The sequence below is a fragment of the Euleptes europaea genome, chromosome 3 (genome assembly GCF_029931775.1).
Source record: "Euleptes europaea isolate rEulEur1 chromosome 3, rEulEur1.hap1, whole genome shotgun sequence".
Lineage (NCBI taxonomy): Eukaryota > Metazoa > Chordata > Lepidosauria > Squamata > Sphaerodactylidae > Euleptes > Euleptes europaea.
Window position 1 is genome coordinate 14,008,372 of NC_079314.1, and position 16,293 is coordinate 14,024,664.

The 16,293-nt window shown below is 44.6% G+C and overlaps 1 protein-coding gene across 1 annotated transcript in view; it reads left to right on the plus strand.

The window, feature by feature from the left end:
• The first annotated feature begins 902 nt into the window (after positions 1-902).
• LOC130474679 (uncharacterized PE-PGRS family protein PE_PGRS54-like) overlaps positions 903-16,293 on the plus strand; it is a 196,971-nt gene continuing 181,580 nt past the window's right edge. Inside the window, exons 1-6 of the mRNA XM_056846378.1 lie at positions 903-971; positions 4,570-4,629; positions 7,388-7,405; positions 8,589-8,624; positions 12,846-12,956; positions 14,504-14,527. Of these exons, the coding sequence (XP_056702356.1) occupies positions 903-971; positions 4,570-4,629; positions 7,388-7,405; positions 8,589-8,624; positions 12,846-12,956; positions 14,504-14,527 (318 nt within the window). The remainder of the gene's footprint in view (positions 972-4,569; positions 4,630-7,387; positions 7,406-8,588; positions 8,625-12,845; positions 12,957-14,503; positions 14,528-16,293) is intronic.

The window sequence follows — 16,293 nt, forward strand, 5'->3', positions numbered from 1 at the left end:
TGCTGTTGTGGACTGTTTTCTTTTACGTAACAAAGTGCAAGAGAGCACAAAGCCAGTTTTGTGTCTGGGTGATGCTCAGTCAGTTGTGCGACTTGATTTCTTCTTCCCGGACGTGTCCAGATGGTCTATCAAAGAAGCCATTCACCTGATGTTTAGAAAAGGGCAGGATCAAAGGACTTTGTTAGCTTTTATCAATGCAACAGCAATCCCTGGCAGAGATCAGCTCTGGGAGTGGTACATCACCCTGTGGGTAAAGGGAGAAGTTGGCATCTGGGCCAACAGGGAAGGCTGCCCCAATCATCACAAAGTTTTGCAAGTCAGTTTGCACCAGACATAGGATTAAACAGCACCAGAAGTTGTTTGGCAACATCCCACCAACATCCCACCCTTATGCATGCTGTTTCCGACTGCCAGAGGTCACCTCATTCTCCCCTTGCGTTTCCCCGTGTTTTCAAGGTTGAGATAAAACATCCCTCAAAACGCGGGCAAAACACGCGCAAACGCAGGGGGAGAGCGAGGCAACCTCTGACAGGCGGAAGCAGCATGCACAATCAACAGAAAGACCTGAATTTCATCAGAGGGGTGATTGCAAGGGAAACAGCCATGCATGAAAGGCCAGTATGTAAGGAAAACATAGCATTCCCTCTGCAGTTACCTCTTGCCCTCTGGAAGCACTTGAACTCCTCCACCAATGTTCTTTCCACCAGAGTGGTTCTGCGATAAGTTAATCCCTCTGACCTTTCCTACCTGATTGCACTATTTTGTGGCATCATCAGGGAAGGCTTTCAGTTTGGGCGGTGGAGCTTGTGATGTCATGGATAAATAAGAGCGGCTCATCCATCCCTTCTTATTCTCACTTTGGTGATTCCGCACCTGGGGAGGAGACATCACAGGTGTCCAGCATGAAGCTCCTGATTGAGACTGCTGTTCTTTTTGTCTTTGTGCTTGGACCAAAGGAAACGGACTCCCAGGTGAGGAGCGCATCAGCGTCTTGGAGGAATGGCAGCATCAGCTTTCCTTGAAGGAAGCCCCTCTCAGGTCATTTATGCATGGGAGTTTTAGCTGGGGTTCGATGCTTGCTCGACCCACACTTTTCTGTTGCAAATAGGGTTGTGCATACTGATAAACTCAAACAGAAAATGAACCTGAAATTAGCTCTTTTGGTAAATTTCGGGTTTTGGGTTTACTGAACTCCAAAACCTGGGGATGAAGCCGAATAGACGATTCCCGAAAAAGCCAAATAGATATTCGGCTTTTTGGGTTCAGCTATTCGCCTTTGCTCAGAGCATGGCTCTGTGCTTTCTCCCCCCCTTTTCTTCTTTTTTTTTTTCAGACTGGTTTTGTTAGAGCCCCAACTATGGGGATTGTGTAATCAGAGCCAGCTTGGTCTGACCAACTTTCCAGGTATATCACCCAACAGAAGAGTAGTCTGCAAGCAGAAGAGTCATTAAAAGACCCAGTCCTGTCCAGAGGGATATACCCTCCAAATAAAAAGAGCCAGCTTCAACAGCTGCTCACACCACCAGGCTTCCAGAAGAGATTTCTTCATCCACATAGATAAGCAATCTCAGACAGCCCCCGGGGTCAAGACTTCGGCTGGCTCCAATCTCATCCTGCCCCCCCCCAAAACCTGCTGTCAAACTGAAGGTCGCCCCGAGTAGAAGCTTCATTTCCCTGCACCGTGACTATCTCTTGGAATCAGTTTTTTCATGACCACAATAAAGGACTGCTCACAGGATGTCATTTGCCACCAAAAGGAATGTTTTCCGTGCCTTATTTATCTTGCATTTACTGTAAGCCTTTTTCCTCCGCTTGGAAGCTTATTTGAATGGACATCATGGAAAGCAACCCAGAAATGAAGGCAGCCCCCAGACTTTGAGGTGCCAGCCTGGAATCGGCTCTTTCTGCCGGTCTTCGGCAATGCTGAACTTTTGAACCTGATGGACAGCTCTGCTCACAAATGCCTGGAGGATGGGCAACCCCTTTGCGGAACCATAAAATTGGACCCCCTATCCCAAAGTTCACTAAACTATGGTGACTGTCTAAGGAGAGTCCACTGCAGCCACACTGCAAATTTGGGGATGGTACTTCCAAAAATGCCCCCCCCCCCCAGGAGCTTCAAAATATCCCCATTGACTATAATGGGCCTGAATTTTTTGGGAAACCCGAAAATAAGCCGAATACCCATATTTACCCATATGGGTATTCAGCTTATTTTGGGTTTACCAGAAAAAAATCAGGATAAAAACCTCTGAACCCAAAATTTACCCAAATTATTTTTTGCACAACCTTGGTTGCAAATCCAAAAATTGCTACGCACCAGCAAAATCACCAAGCTCAAATCCAGAAGCATCTGAATCCCAGCCTCTTGAAAATGCTGCTTTGTAATTGGCTATAGTGTTTACTGTGAGGAAAACGTCCAGTTAACCTCTCTTTCCAGCAGAAACCAAGTGTCATTTTAAAAGCCATTTCTCAAAATGGAGCTCTTTAAAAGAAATGGGGTGAGGGAGGGAAGAAACCTAAGCGTCATTTTAAAACCATTTCTTATGTGCGGCAATTCTGCTCAGAAAGAACTCTGGGTGGGAGACAAAAATCAGGAAGCGTTTGAGTCCCCGCACCTTGAAATGCTGCTTTGTAATTAGCTGTAGAACTTACTGAGAGAAAAATGTCACCCCCACCCCACTCCCCTGTCCCACGCTTTGGCTTATGCATGGAGATGAGGATGATTTCACCCGTGCTGATCTTGGGAGATTGAAGAATTGGGTTATAACAGGAATGGGAAGACCTGGGATTTGTGGGGGCTGGGCATGAGGTCATCTCTAATGGAAGGAGAACTCATGCATAACTCCAAGGAACAACCAAGTCAGTCCGGGGGCGAACGTGAGTGAAAGTACCAATTCATAATGGAACTCAGGTATTTTTTCTAAGTTTCTAAGGTTTTTTTTTCCTTTAAAACTCTTGAAAGTTTATGTTATTGTTATTCTGTTTACTTACAAACTGCATATCCCTCCTTTCGCTCCTTACAAGAGCTGCCAAGGCTGCTAGCAATTTAAAGGATACATGATTACATCACATTATAAAACCATTATAATCAAAACATTCATTATTAAAATAACTTTTTAAAAAGTTAAAAGAGTTAAAGTGCATACGAAACATAAAGCATTGGTTAGGAAGAAGAGATCATTGAGGGAATGCCAAACAAAACAAAACAATTCTTCACCTGTTGGCAGAAGAGGGCAACAGAAGGGGACAAATGACTATCCCTGGTGAGAGAGATCCAGAGCTTTGGTGCCATGACCAAGAAGGCCCTCTCCTGAGATGCCACCTGTCTAACCTCACAAGGTGCCCCCAAAAAACAGGGCCCCCAAAGATGACCATAATAGTCAGGCAGGTTCATAGAGGATTATATGGTCCAGCACCTTGAATTGTGCCAGGAAAGAAACTGGAAGCCAGTTAGGGTTGCCATCCTCCAGGTAATAGCTGGAGATCTCCCGCTATTACAACTGCTCTCCAGCCAATAGAGATCAGTTCTCCTGGAGAAAACGGCCGCTTTGGCAATTGGACTCTATGGCATTGAAGTCCCTCCCCTCCCAAAACCCCACCCTCCTCAGGCTCCGGTCCAAAAACCTCCAGGTATTTCCCAACCCGAAGCTGGTAACCTTAAAGTCAGTGTAGGTGGGCCAAAACTGGAGTGATATGGTGACTTGTTCATTTTCTAATATCTTGGGTTCAAAACATAATTTTTGTTTTTCAGAATTTGTCTAAGGATATAAATATATCTCAAAGGCAATATGTATATTTTTACAGGTTTTTTTGGAGGGCAGTTTTCACTTGTGAGTTTCCCTCACTACTGCTCCACCGTTTTCCGCACTGTTCTTTTAGCTTTGCAGCTCTTCAATGTCCGGGGTCAGCCTGTGAGGTTTTTTGTATCCTTTGAATGCCATATAAATGAAAAATCATTCCAGTGTGGTGCCCTGGCTACAGCAGGGGTCCCCAGCCTTTTTGAACCCGTGAGCACCTTTGACATTCTTGACATTGGCTGTCAAGGGAGGAAAAGCCGACTACAGAATGGCCACCCTGGGAGGTGGAGCCACACACAGAGAGAGGACGCCAACATGCAGAGGATGAGAAAGTGCGGGGAGCAATTTAAGAAAAATGCACTAGGAAAGAAGAATGAAAGAATAAAACCATTACTGCAGTGGCAGTTGCTGCCAATAATAATAATAATAATAATAATAATAATAATAATAATAATAATAATAACAACAACAACAACAACATTATTGTAATCTACACAGCCAATGGCCAATAAGAAGCCCTGTTGGGCAGGTGCCCCACCTGTCTCCACCCAGTTTCAAAAAGCACTTGGAGGGCACCAGGAAAGGTGTTGGCTGGTGCCATGGTACCAGCAGCCATCATGTTGGGGACCCCAATCTACAGTGTCATTCTGGGAATCCTGGGTTCAAATCTACGCTGGAACAAAATATCTCCTGTGCCAGAAGTAAGGGACATATGTAAAGAGCCTAAGAGACTCAATCTATCTAATTCCATCTGCCTTTTCTGTTTTAGTTTCTTGCGCCTCTTCTAGGAGGAGGAGGAGGTGCAGGAAGAGGAGCAGGCCCTTTCCCGGTGAGTACTGCTACAATAAAGCAATGTTCCCATTCTCTTGCATGATATAAGAGAGGCCTGCGGAAATGAGAAATCAGGATCAGGCTCCCATGGCTTTTGTAAACAAAGGGCATTTCATCCTTAAAATGGTGGAGGCATCCCTGTGCTCAACTCAGGGGCCCTGCCACATCTAGTTGGGTTGACCACATGAAGCTGCCTTCTACTGAATCAGACCCTTGGTCCATCAAAGTCAGTATTGTCTACTCAGACCGGCAGCGGCTCTCCAGGGCCTCAGACGGAGGTCTTTTACATCACCTACTTGCCTAGTCCCTTCAACTGGAGATGCCGGGGATTGAACCTGGGACCTTCTGCATGCCAAGCAGATGCTCTACCACTGAGCTACGGCCCTTCCCAGTGAACTACGGCCCTTCCCATAATACAGCTCAGGGTGATAGTGGTTTTGATCAGTGGAAGAGCCATGTTAAATTTCCAGCCTGAATCATGGTCCCACATGGCTGCTATTTCCATTTTTAAAAATGCTGAAAAGATCTGATCACTGCCCTCCCTGTGTCACTCTTGGCTCGGTCCTCAAACATGTGGCAGGAGCGGTGATACCATTAGGTAATTTCAGACTCTGGATTTAACAGTCTTATTGGGGGCACTTTTTTCTTTTAAAATTGTATTTTTCAACACAACACAGACATATAAACATACACATATAAACATAACCAATAAGATTGTTACATTATATTGGAGCTTACTTTGCAATTATATTTCAATTATTAACTTCTTTGACTTAAAAGGTAAAGGTTCCCTGTGCAACCACCGGGTCATTCCTGACCCACGGGATGATGTCACATCCCGACGTTTACTAGGCAGACTTTGTCTACGGGGTGGCTTGCCAGTGCCTTCCCCAGTCATCTTCCCTTTACCCCCAGCAAGCTGGGTACTCATTTTACCAACCTCGGAAGGATGGAAGGCTGAGTCAACCTTGAGCCAGATACCTTAACCCAACTTCCATTGGGATCGAACTCAGGTCGTGAGCAGAGCTTGGACTGCAGTACTGCAGCTTACCACTCTGCGCCACATTTCTTACTAGTCAGTAAATTGTACTGCAGTCATTAGGACTTCCTTCCTTCATTAGGGAGTTGGACTAGATGACCCTGCTGGATGGGTGGCTGAGTCAACCTTGAGTCTTTGACATGCTTCTCTATATTCTCATTATATTTTCACATCTCATAATACGTATACTATTCTTAAACATTTGTTACTCAGATTTGTATGTTATATTTCTAGTCTCAGTTTTTGACTATATGGCTAAAAAAGACATTCCCTTTTTCATAAAATTCAGTAGTTGATCTATTATGCAATAAAAGTGTTAATTTTGCCATAGTTGCATATTTTGTTAATTTGCTTAACCATTCCGTTAGTTCTGATTGCTCCTCTGCTTTCCACTCTCCTTCATGTATCACTCTTGCTGCTGTCATCACGTACTTAAATAATTCATTATGTATTTTTGGGCATGTTGTTTGGCAGGGGCTGCTGATAAGATGGTAGTGGGAACTACCATCGTGGAAAAGCTACGGCCTGCTTTTGGGACCCGTCCCCTGGCTGAGCCCATGAACCAGGGTCAAAAACGTCTCCCCCAAAATCCACCCCTGACAGAAGCACTGGTCAGAAATGTTGCTAGGAGAAAGGCAGGGTGGGTAGAGGTGGAAGTGCAGTGGAAAACTGGGGGAGGGAAGGAAAGAAACCCCACTGCCTCTCCTATGATAATTATCTACATGAGTGCCATGAAGTCACAACTGACCTATGGCGACCCCAGCAAGGGGCTTTCAAGGTAGGGTTGCCAGGTCCCTCTTTGCCACCGGTCGGAGGTTTTTGGGGTGGAGCCTGAGGAGGGTGGGGTTTGGGGAGGGGAGGGGCTTCAATGCCATAGAGCCCGATTGACAAAGCGGCCCTTTTCTCCAGGAGAACTGACCTGTATCGCCTGGAGATCAGTTGTAATAGCAGGAGATCTCCAGGTTGTACCTGGAGGTTGGCAACCCTATTTCAAGGGAAGTAGACCTAGGAAAGGCTGAGGGAATTGGGAATATTTCATCTGAAAAAGAGGAAGCTGAGGGGGGGCATGATTGCTCTCTTGAAGTATTTGAAGGGCTGTCACTTAGAGGAGGGCAGGGAGCTGTTCCTGTTGGCAGCAGGGGATAGGACTCGCAGTAATGAGTATAAATTATGTTCAGAAAGGTACCCACTGGACATTAGGAAGAATTTTTTTTTTACAGTAAGAGTAGTTCCCTAGGAACTAGCTGCTTAGGGAAGTGGTGAGCTCCTCCTCTCTGGCAGTCTTCAAGCTGCGGCTGGATGAACACTAGTTAGGGATTCTCTAGGCTGATCTTCCATTAAGCAGGGGGTTGGACTAGATGGCCTGTATGGCCCCTTCCAACTCTATGATTCTGTTATTCTAAGTGAGAAGCTGAGGTGGTTTGCCAGTGCTTTCCTCTGGAGAACCTTCCTTGGTGGTCTATCCAAGTACTCACCCTGCTTAGCTTCTGAGATCTGATGAGATTGGGTTAAACCACGTTCCCTGACCCTGGATAATTAGCCCTTTCCAAAAATGATTTTGCTTAGAATAAAGGAATCACTATAGGGTTTTCTGTGTAAATGTTGGCGTGTAATCTGTTGCTTGCCTTGAGTCTGTTTTCCACAAGTGTCAAGGGAGATGGGATTGGACAAGGAGAAAGAAAGAGACTCTTGTAATATCTGCTTTTCCCCCTTGCAGTTTAACTTCTTGAACAAGGTGAGTATTTGGGAAGGGGGGCTTTTCTTGAGCTACTTGACATAATCTCTGGTTCTAGTAGTGAATCTGGGGTTTGGATGAATGAACCGTTGGCATTGAGTTGGTTTGTTGTCACTGTGGAGTATTGGGAAAATATGGCTAATGAGGAGATCTGAGTTCAAATCACCATGTCTCTCGTTGAGCCTAGCCTACTCCACAGGGTTATTGTGAAGGCAACATTTGGGAGAAGGGGAGACAATTATGCTTCCCTGAACAACTTGGAGGGAGGGGAATGAACCTAGTTTGTCAGCTGGGGAGGGATTGCATATTTTTAACACTGTCCCATCTAAAATGGTCACTATGCAATGCTAATATGTCTAGGAAAATGGTTCTGTGTATATGGGATATATTTTCAAAGGGATGCATCCAGATATTCTTCCCACTCCCTCCTTCACACCTGAAGCCAGAAGTGGTGCAATCCAGGGGAAACCTTTACCATGTGATTCTTCAGGATATATAAACTGGTCTTCAAGTTAATGTAGGGTGGTGCGGATGGTGTAGGATTACCAGCCAGGAGCCTTTTGCAAGTGGGAGTGTTTGAGGATAGGGCAAGGGGAGGGGAGTGATGTGCAACACAGCAATGTAATTTCTGGGTAAAGACCCAGAAATGATTTCACTGTATCAGATGATGCACCAGGAATTCCTCAAATCTCTATGGTAAATAACATAGAGATGGGGGGGGGTTCCTAGAGCGTTGCTTGACGTGGTGATGTCACTTCTGGGTCTTCATCTGGAAGTGACATTGCCACATCATATGACATTGTCCCCTCACCCCCATTTTTGCTCACCTTGGAGGACATTCTGGCTTCCCTCGATGGTGGGATGTCACCTTATCCCGGAACCAAGCCATTCACACCTGCCTTTTGAAAGGGCAATTTCTTGTACCTAGATGCAGAATTCTAATTCACGAAGAAGGTAGCTCCTCCCCACCGATTATATGAGATCAAGGCTATCAATCTGCCATAATCCAGATTAGTACAACATGCCACAAAGGGAAAGCAAGACCTTTCAATTCACTAAAAATAAATATATACAATGAAATTTCATTTTTACAGCATTTCTATTATTTCCCTGTTAACCTAACTCAAGCAAAAGGTTCAATAAGACCCCATGTAACTAACCACTTCTGTATTTTCCTTTTTAGCTTATTGCGCCTCTAGGAGGAGGAGGAGGAGGAAGAGTGAGTACTGCTAGGGAAAAATATGTTCCCAATGATTTTGCCTATTGTGAAGGAAAGACATGCAAATGAAAACTGGCAGGACCTTACGGCTGCATTTTGACATAGTGACAAACCCTGGAAACCCTCATTCTCGCCTGCACACACTTCCAGTCATGTGTGGCTCAGAAATGGAAAACTTTGTCATTCCTAACAAACCATCACTTGCCACTACGCCCAAACCACCGCCCAGGAAGCTGTATTCCAGTCCTAGTTCAGAACCCTTGTTCTTAGGTAACAGTGATAACCATCGAGGCCAGTTCATGTGGGCTTGTTGCAAGTGCAGGAGTCTCCCATTTCCAAGTCAGACATGATGGGAGAAGGAAGAGGAGGAGGGGAAAATGGATGACCCCAAAGACTTCTGATGCTCATACCAGTAAAAAGCCATACATCTGAATGTAGCCTATATGGGTGTGTGTCTTTTTTCTCTGTATTTTCATGACAGGCCCTGTGATCCTACAGACTCTCCAATCTAAACACACTGATTTCAGTAGGGTTGGACTGGAATCACATTGCATAGATGGCGACTAATGATGATGATGATGATAATAGTTGGTTTTTGTATGCCGACTTTCTCTCCTTTTTAAGGAGAATCAAACCGGTTTATAATCTCCTTCCCATCCTCTCCCCACAACAGACACCTTGTGAGGTAGTGGGGCTGAGAGAGGTCAGAGAGAACTGTGACTAGCCCAAGGTCACCCAGTAGGCTTCATGTGTTGGAGTGGGGAAACCAACCCAGTTCACTTGATTTGAGTCCACTGCTCATGTGGAGGAGTGGCGAATCAAACCCGGTTCTCCAGATTAGAGTCAACCGCTCCAAACCACTATACCACGCTGGCTCTTTTTCTTCCAGGGACTAGATACCAGAAATGTTAGATTCCTAATCTAGATGTTCCTGGACATAACCATTGAGTTGGCTTTTATAAATGCGGCTGTACCTTTTATCTTTCTAAGAGAGATCATCTAAGATGTACATTCCCAAAATATTTAAACATTGGGAGAATCCAGCCTGCATGATTCTATTTTATTGAAATGAGCAACCAAATCGGTATCCCAATAACTAGGCATTTGTGGCTGTATAAAATAGATACCAGTCATGATGCATGCCTATTCGCCCCAGGATCAGAGGAGCATGCTGCAGTCGTCTTGCTTGGGGGCTTCCTAGAGGCACCTGGTTGGCTGCTGTGTGAACAAACTGCTGGACTTGATGGGCCTTGGTCTGATCCAGCACGGCTTTTCTAATGTTCTTATGAAACAAGATGAACTGCTGTATTTTTTTTCCATTTGTGCAGGTTGCTGGTGGCCCAGTGAGTATAAACCATTTTGTTTCTCTGTTTGTCTTCACATCCCCCTATTGACCGATATCAGATGATCTCTCCAGGACCAACCAAGATTAAATTATGGTTTAAAAGCCCAGTTCATGGGCGAGAAAGGAACCCCAATTACTTCAGGTGCCTGCGCTGGCACATCACAACAAACTAAAGTTAGTTGAAGGTTAGATGGTGAACTATGTGCAGGGAGGAGGGAGGGAAATGTGGGAATCCAGCATTTAATCCAGGTTGGTGCCTGTGATGACCCAACTGAGATTTCTAAGTCTGATTTTTTTTGTTGCTCTTTTTCATGAAGATTATATCTGTTCCGAGTAGGATTGCCACCCCTGCCTCAGCAAATGCGGGGATATTTTAAGGGTAGTGCCTTGGGAGGGTGGGTTTTGGGAAGGATGTGACATCTTTGCCAGAGGAAGTGCTAGGAATTTCCCCTGATCTCTAAGGTAAAGACCATAGAGACATGGGGAAAGTCCTAGATTGTCACTACAGAGGCCTTTCTTCCCCCCCTTCTGCTCCTCCATTTCTCAAGCTTGGGGGATTGGAGTCATGGGTGGAGGGGTTGCCTGCTTTGGAAGCGTAAATGATGAGCCAAGTGCTGAGAAGCATCAACTGAGCCTGTAGTTGCTGGAGTGGAACTTTGGGTGAGGGGACTGAGGCTTAGTATCTTTCATGCTGTTTTATGTACAGGCAGAAGCTCTGCTCATGACCTGAGTTCGATCCCAACAGAAATCGGTTTTAGGTAGCCAACCCAAGGTTGACTCAGCCTTCCATCCTTCCGCGTTTGGTAAAGTGAGTACCCAGCTTGCTGGGGGTAAACTGTAGACGACTGGGGAAGGCCATGGCTACCCCATAAACACAGTCTGCCTAGTAAACATCAGGATGTGGCATCACCCTATTGTCCATTAATGACCCGGTGCTTGCACAGGGGACTACCTTTACCTTTTTTAAGACAAATAAAGCAGGTGATGACATTGGCCAAGTCAGGAGCCGGGGTGGATTTTCCCCATGTGCTGGGAGGGTCATTTAATAAAATATTAAAACATTTATTGTCTGTATTGTAGCGTGCTCCCAGCAACTTCAGACCAGTGAGTATGACAATGTTTGTTTTAGTTGATAGTGCTGTTTTCTTCTTATGTTGGTTTGGACTGGTACCTTTCAGGATTCAGTGGCCCTATGAGAATCCCTGGTTCCTCTGTCAGTGGGGGGGGGGGGGAGAGAGAGAGAGAGAGAGAGAGAGATCTGACATACATAAAAATAATTAACTTCTGCATAAATTATGGAATTTATAAGATACAGATTAGGGTTTGGGTTTCTGTCACATTTCAGTTCTTGAGAGCCAACATGGTGGTTAAGAGTGGTAGTTAAGAGCGGGTGACCTTGGGCTAGTCACAGCTCTCTCTGAACTCTCTCAGCCCCACCTACCTCACAAGGCATCTGTTTTGGAGAGGGTAAGGTGATTTTAAGCCGGTTTGATTCTTCCTTAAGTGGTAGAGAAAAGTCATCATATAAAATCCTCCTCCTCCTCCTCCTCCTCTTCCTCTTCCTCTTCTTCTTCTTCTTCTTCTGCTGCTGCTGCTGCTGCTGCTGCTGAAGTTATAATTGGTGAAATAAACAGGATCAACCAGTGTATTTTTTTAACAATTTCAACAGGGTCTTCATGGTTGCGATCATCAGTGTCCTCTCCCTCAGAACCATGAGCATCAAGGCAACACTCCCCAACCCTACGGTCCTCGACTCTTTGGGGGTTCAGTGAGTATCATGCATTTTGTTTCTCTGTATACACTATATTTTCCTGTAAATCAATATCAGATTATCACCTGTCCCTGCCTCATCATGATCCTGACCAAAAAGACCAACAGTAATATCTCACATTGCAATTCAACCCAGAATTGGAAGTCTAGACTGCAGTTAAGTCCTAGTTTAGAATCCTAGTTCCTGGAAAAGAAACAAACTCCCATTGCTTAAGCCCCACAAGTTGGAATGGTGTAAAGAGTTGTTACATCACAGACTTCCTAACTCAAGAAATGAGTCTTCATTTGTAGACCTGTGTGTGAGGGGTGGAGAGAGGGACCATGAGAACTTGAGGGTTCGAAGTCTCATCCTGATTGGAAATCAATTGAGGTTTGTTTGTGATGTCAGAAGGCAGATAGTGGACATCAGTGGCTCTCCATTGCAATTTAATATCAAGAGAAATGAGTGTCCAGATCTTGGTCCATTGACTTTACAATGCAACGCATCAGTGAACACACATAACTACTTTCTATAGAATCAGATCCTTGGTCAAAGTCAGGACTGTCTACTCAGAGTGAAGACGCCTACATCTCACAAACAAATAGACAACCAGATCATAAGCACATCTTCTGAGAAGACATTTATACTAGTTTATACTAGTGTCCATTGATGTATAGGAAAATAAATGAATTTTGCCATAAATTATACATACATACATACATACACATACATACATATATATGTGTGTGTGTGTTTAGTAGAACATGCCATCAAGTCATGGTGATCTTGCAGGGTTTCCAAGATATGATGTCATTATCTGTCTCAGTGTAGCACCCCTGAACTTCCTTGGTCTCCCATCCAAATACATACATTTGTTTATTACGATCAAAGACCAGCTTGGATCCAAATACTAACTAGGGTTCACATTTGGATGCTTAGCTTCTGAGATCTTGAAATTCCTGGCCAGCCTGGGCCATCTAAGTTAGCACATATGTGTGCGCGCGTGTGTGTGTATACACCCACACACACAAGTGTCTGGGTTTCCATAATTTTGCAAATTTTTAATTATATTTGAGGGAAGAAGCATGAGATGATTCACCAGTGTACATTTTTAAAAAATCTATAGATTGGTGTTCAGCTCTATGGTCATCAACCCTATGGTCCTCAGGGTAATAGTCCTCAGCCCTATGACAACGGTCCTCCTCAGCACGATGGTCCTCATAACTATGGCAGTCCAGTGAGTATGCTCAGCTTTGTTTTTCTGTATATGCCAGAGGAAGCAACCAAGGCTCATCTCGATGAAGTCCACAGAAGACAATTTGTTTATTTATTTGGAAAAATGTGTCTGCCCCCTCTCCAGGTCCATCTGAGGTGGTCCACGACTAAAACAATAAAACAAAACAAGTCAATATAAAAAGATAAAGGTGCAAGCACCGATCATTCCTGATAGAAACTAATAAAAACAAGCCGGTGCACAGAAAGCAATTAAAACACACACAGTGGGAATAAAACCAGTTGGATATTAGATTGGGAGTCAGAAACACATGACACCATTTTGAGTATAGCCTGAATCTGCATAGCCACGGGGTTAGGGTTGCCAGGTCCCTATTTCCCACTAGTGAGAGGTTTTTGGGGTGGAGCCTGAGAAGGGCATGGTTTGGTGAGGGGAGGGACTTCAATGCCATAGAGTCCAATTGCCAAAGCGGCCATTTTCTCCAGGTGAACTGAGCTCTATCGGCTGATAAGAGTTCTCCAGCTAGTACCTGGAGGTTGGCAACTCTACATGGGGTGCAGTTCTTTCTCAATGAGAATCTATACCAGAACTACGGGTTCTGATTCAGGCGCCAGCCTTTCTGGATTTAATTGGGGAATGGAAATGTCACAGGGGTAAGGGGCAGGGCAATAACCTGACTGTTCTTGGAATGCACCATGTGGGCATCTCATGCCTGAAGACCTCCAGGATCTATTTTGTGTGTGTGTGTAGAGTGCCATCAAGTCGCAGCCGACTTATGGCGACCCCTTATGGGGTTTTCAAGGCTAGAGACTAACAGAGGTGGTTTGGCAGGGCCTTCCTCTGCACAGCAACCCTGGTATTCCTTGGTGGTCTCCCATCCAAATACTAACCAGGGCTGACCCTGCTTAGCTTCCAAGATCTGATGGGGCTATACCATGCGGCCTTCCCTCCTCAGGATCTATTACTGGTCAGGATATCTCAGAGTTTATAAGATCTGTGCTGTGTTAAAGAGGGCCCCTGCAGAGTAGCTGGAGTGTGTATGGGGGAGGGGCTAATTTGGGAGATTTGTGTTCATTCCTTGCTCAAAGGATGGTATCCAAACATGGCGAATAAGTGAAGGATTTCACGTGACTGATGTTGACCCTCCTCCCTCGCTATAAAAAGTTCCTGTTGTTGTTATATTGCCTCATCCAAAACAATTGGACTCTATGGCATTGAAGTCCCTCCCCTCCCCAAATCCCGCCCTCCTCAGGCAGGCTCCACCCCCAAATCTCCAGGTATTTCCCAACTTGGAGATGGCAACCCTACCTGGAAGTGACACCATGATGGATTGACCTCAACCCCCCCCTCCATTTTCCTCCCACCACTCATTAAAGCTGCAGCGGGGGCTGGGAGATGGCGACGGGAAGTCTCCTGCTATTCTGAGTAAGCTGGCAACCCTGAGCTTTGTTGTTCACCCTAAAGTTATTTCTTGCAACCAGCTAGGGAGAGGAGATTGAGAAATGGAGAAAGAACCACTGAATAACATTTGCCCTTCCTTTTCTTTGTAGGCTGACTTGTTAAAGAGCCTTTCGGTGAGTATATGGAAGGGGCTTGCTGGTTTTTCTGGCTGTTTCGTCTGCTTTCTCTGAGGTTTAACTGAAGGAAGAGGTACAAAGATGGTAGTAGAGCTGTGTGTCAGCTATGGCAGAGTAATGAGCAGTGTGTCAGACATCGGTGTCTGACAACCTCCAGGTGGCAAAAACCAAGCTCAACTGTGAATTTATCTGTGAATTTATCTAAATGTAGCACATATAATAACCACGAATTACACACAAACAAACAATATGAACCTGAGTGCAAATAAATTACAAATATCTATCCAATGCAGAAACCTAAAAACACAAAACTGACAAATAAGACAGAATATATATACAAACATACAATTCCAAAGAGATGACTTTCTTCTTACAAAAGATTAACAATAAGTACAGAATACATCCTTATTAGTCATTTTCTTTAGCAATGCTGTGAAACATAGACAAGCTGAAAGTTGCTAACTGTAGGCGTACGAAGATGCATGGGAACGCCTTCCGGCTGCAGCCATAAGGGCACAAGTAAAACTCTTCAAGAAATTAAATCTCTTCATTGGATTAACTTGTTAAAGTAATTTGGGTCTGTGTGTGTTTGTCAATAGTTTGAAGATTATGTTTAGTTTTTTATAACAATCGTTTTTGTATAATAGAACTCTTTACTTAATTGAATATGCCAGGCTGACGAAGCCACCTAGGGGCGAAAACGTTCTAACCCGGAAGGCGTTCGCCTACAGTCAGCAACTTTCGGCTTGTCTATGTTTCACAGCATTGCAGAAGAAAATGACTAATAAGGATATATTTCATAGTTATTGTTAATCTTTTGTAAGAAGAAAGCCATCTCTTTGAAATTGTATGTTTGTATACACACTTGAGAAGCGATGTTTGTATATATATTCTGTCTTATTTGTAAGTTTTGTGTTCTTAGGTTTCTGCATTGGATAGATATTTGTAATTTATTTTGCACTCAGGTTCACATTGTTTGTGTGTAATTCATGGTTATTATATGTGCTACATTTAGATAAATTTATAGATAAATTCACAATTGAGCACGTACTGGTATTTTTGCCAATTACTTTTACAGTACTGGTGAATCTTTCCTATGACAACCTCCAGGTGGCAGCTGGAGATCTCTGGGGATTACTGCTGATCTCCAGGTGACAGAGGCCGGTTCCACTGGAGAAAATGGATACTTTGGATGGTGGGCTTTATGGCATTATGCTCCACAGAGATCCCGCCCCTCTGTAAACCCCACCTTCTCCAGGCTCTACTCCCAAATCTCCAAATCATTAGCAGCTATGGTTCCCAGCTCCAGGTTGGGAGACACCTGAACATTTTGAGGATGGAGCCTGAGGAAGGCAGGGTTTGGGGAGGCGAGGGACTTCAATGCCACAGAGTCCAATTTCCAAAGTGTCCATTTTCTCCAGGGGAACTGATTTATATCGGCTGGAGATGCGTTGTAATAGCGGGAGATCTCCAGCCACCACCTGGAGGTTGGCAACCCTATTATCAGGGTGCCTATGCACCGCTGTTTAGGTGATTTTAATGGAGAGTTTTCTTCTTAGTATTTCTTTTTTCTTCCCCATGTTTAGATGCTGTAAGCCGCTTCTCTGTAAGGCAGGGACTCCTGGCTCGCATTCTCTTGCCTTTGTGAGATCAGTGGGTGGGGTTTGTGTGCAGAAAGGCTGAATGGAGAATCTCTTCTGTCAAAAGATAAGGGACACATCTGAGCTACTGCTAAAAAGTGCATTATAATGGAACACAACTAA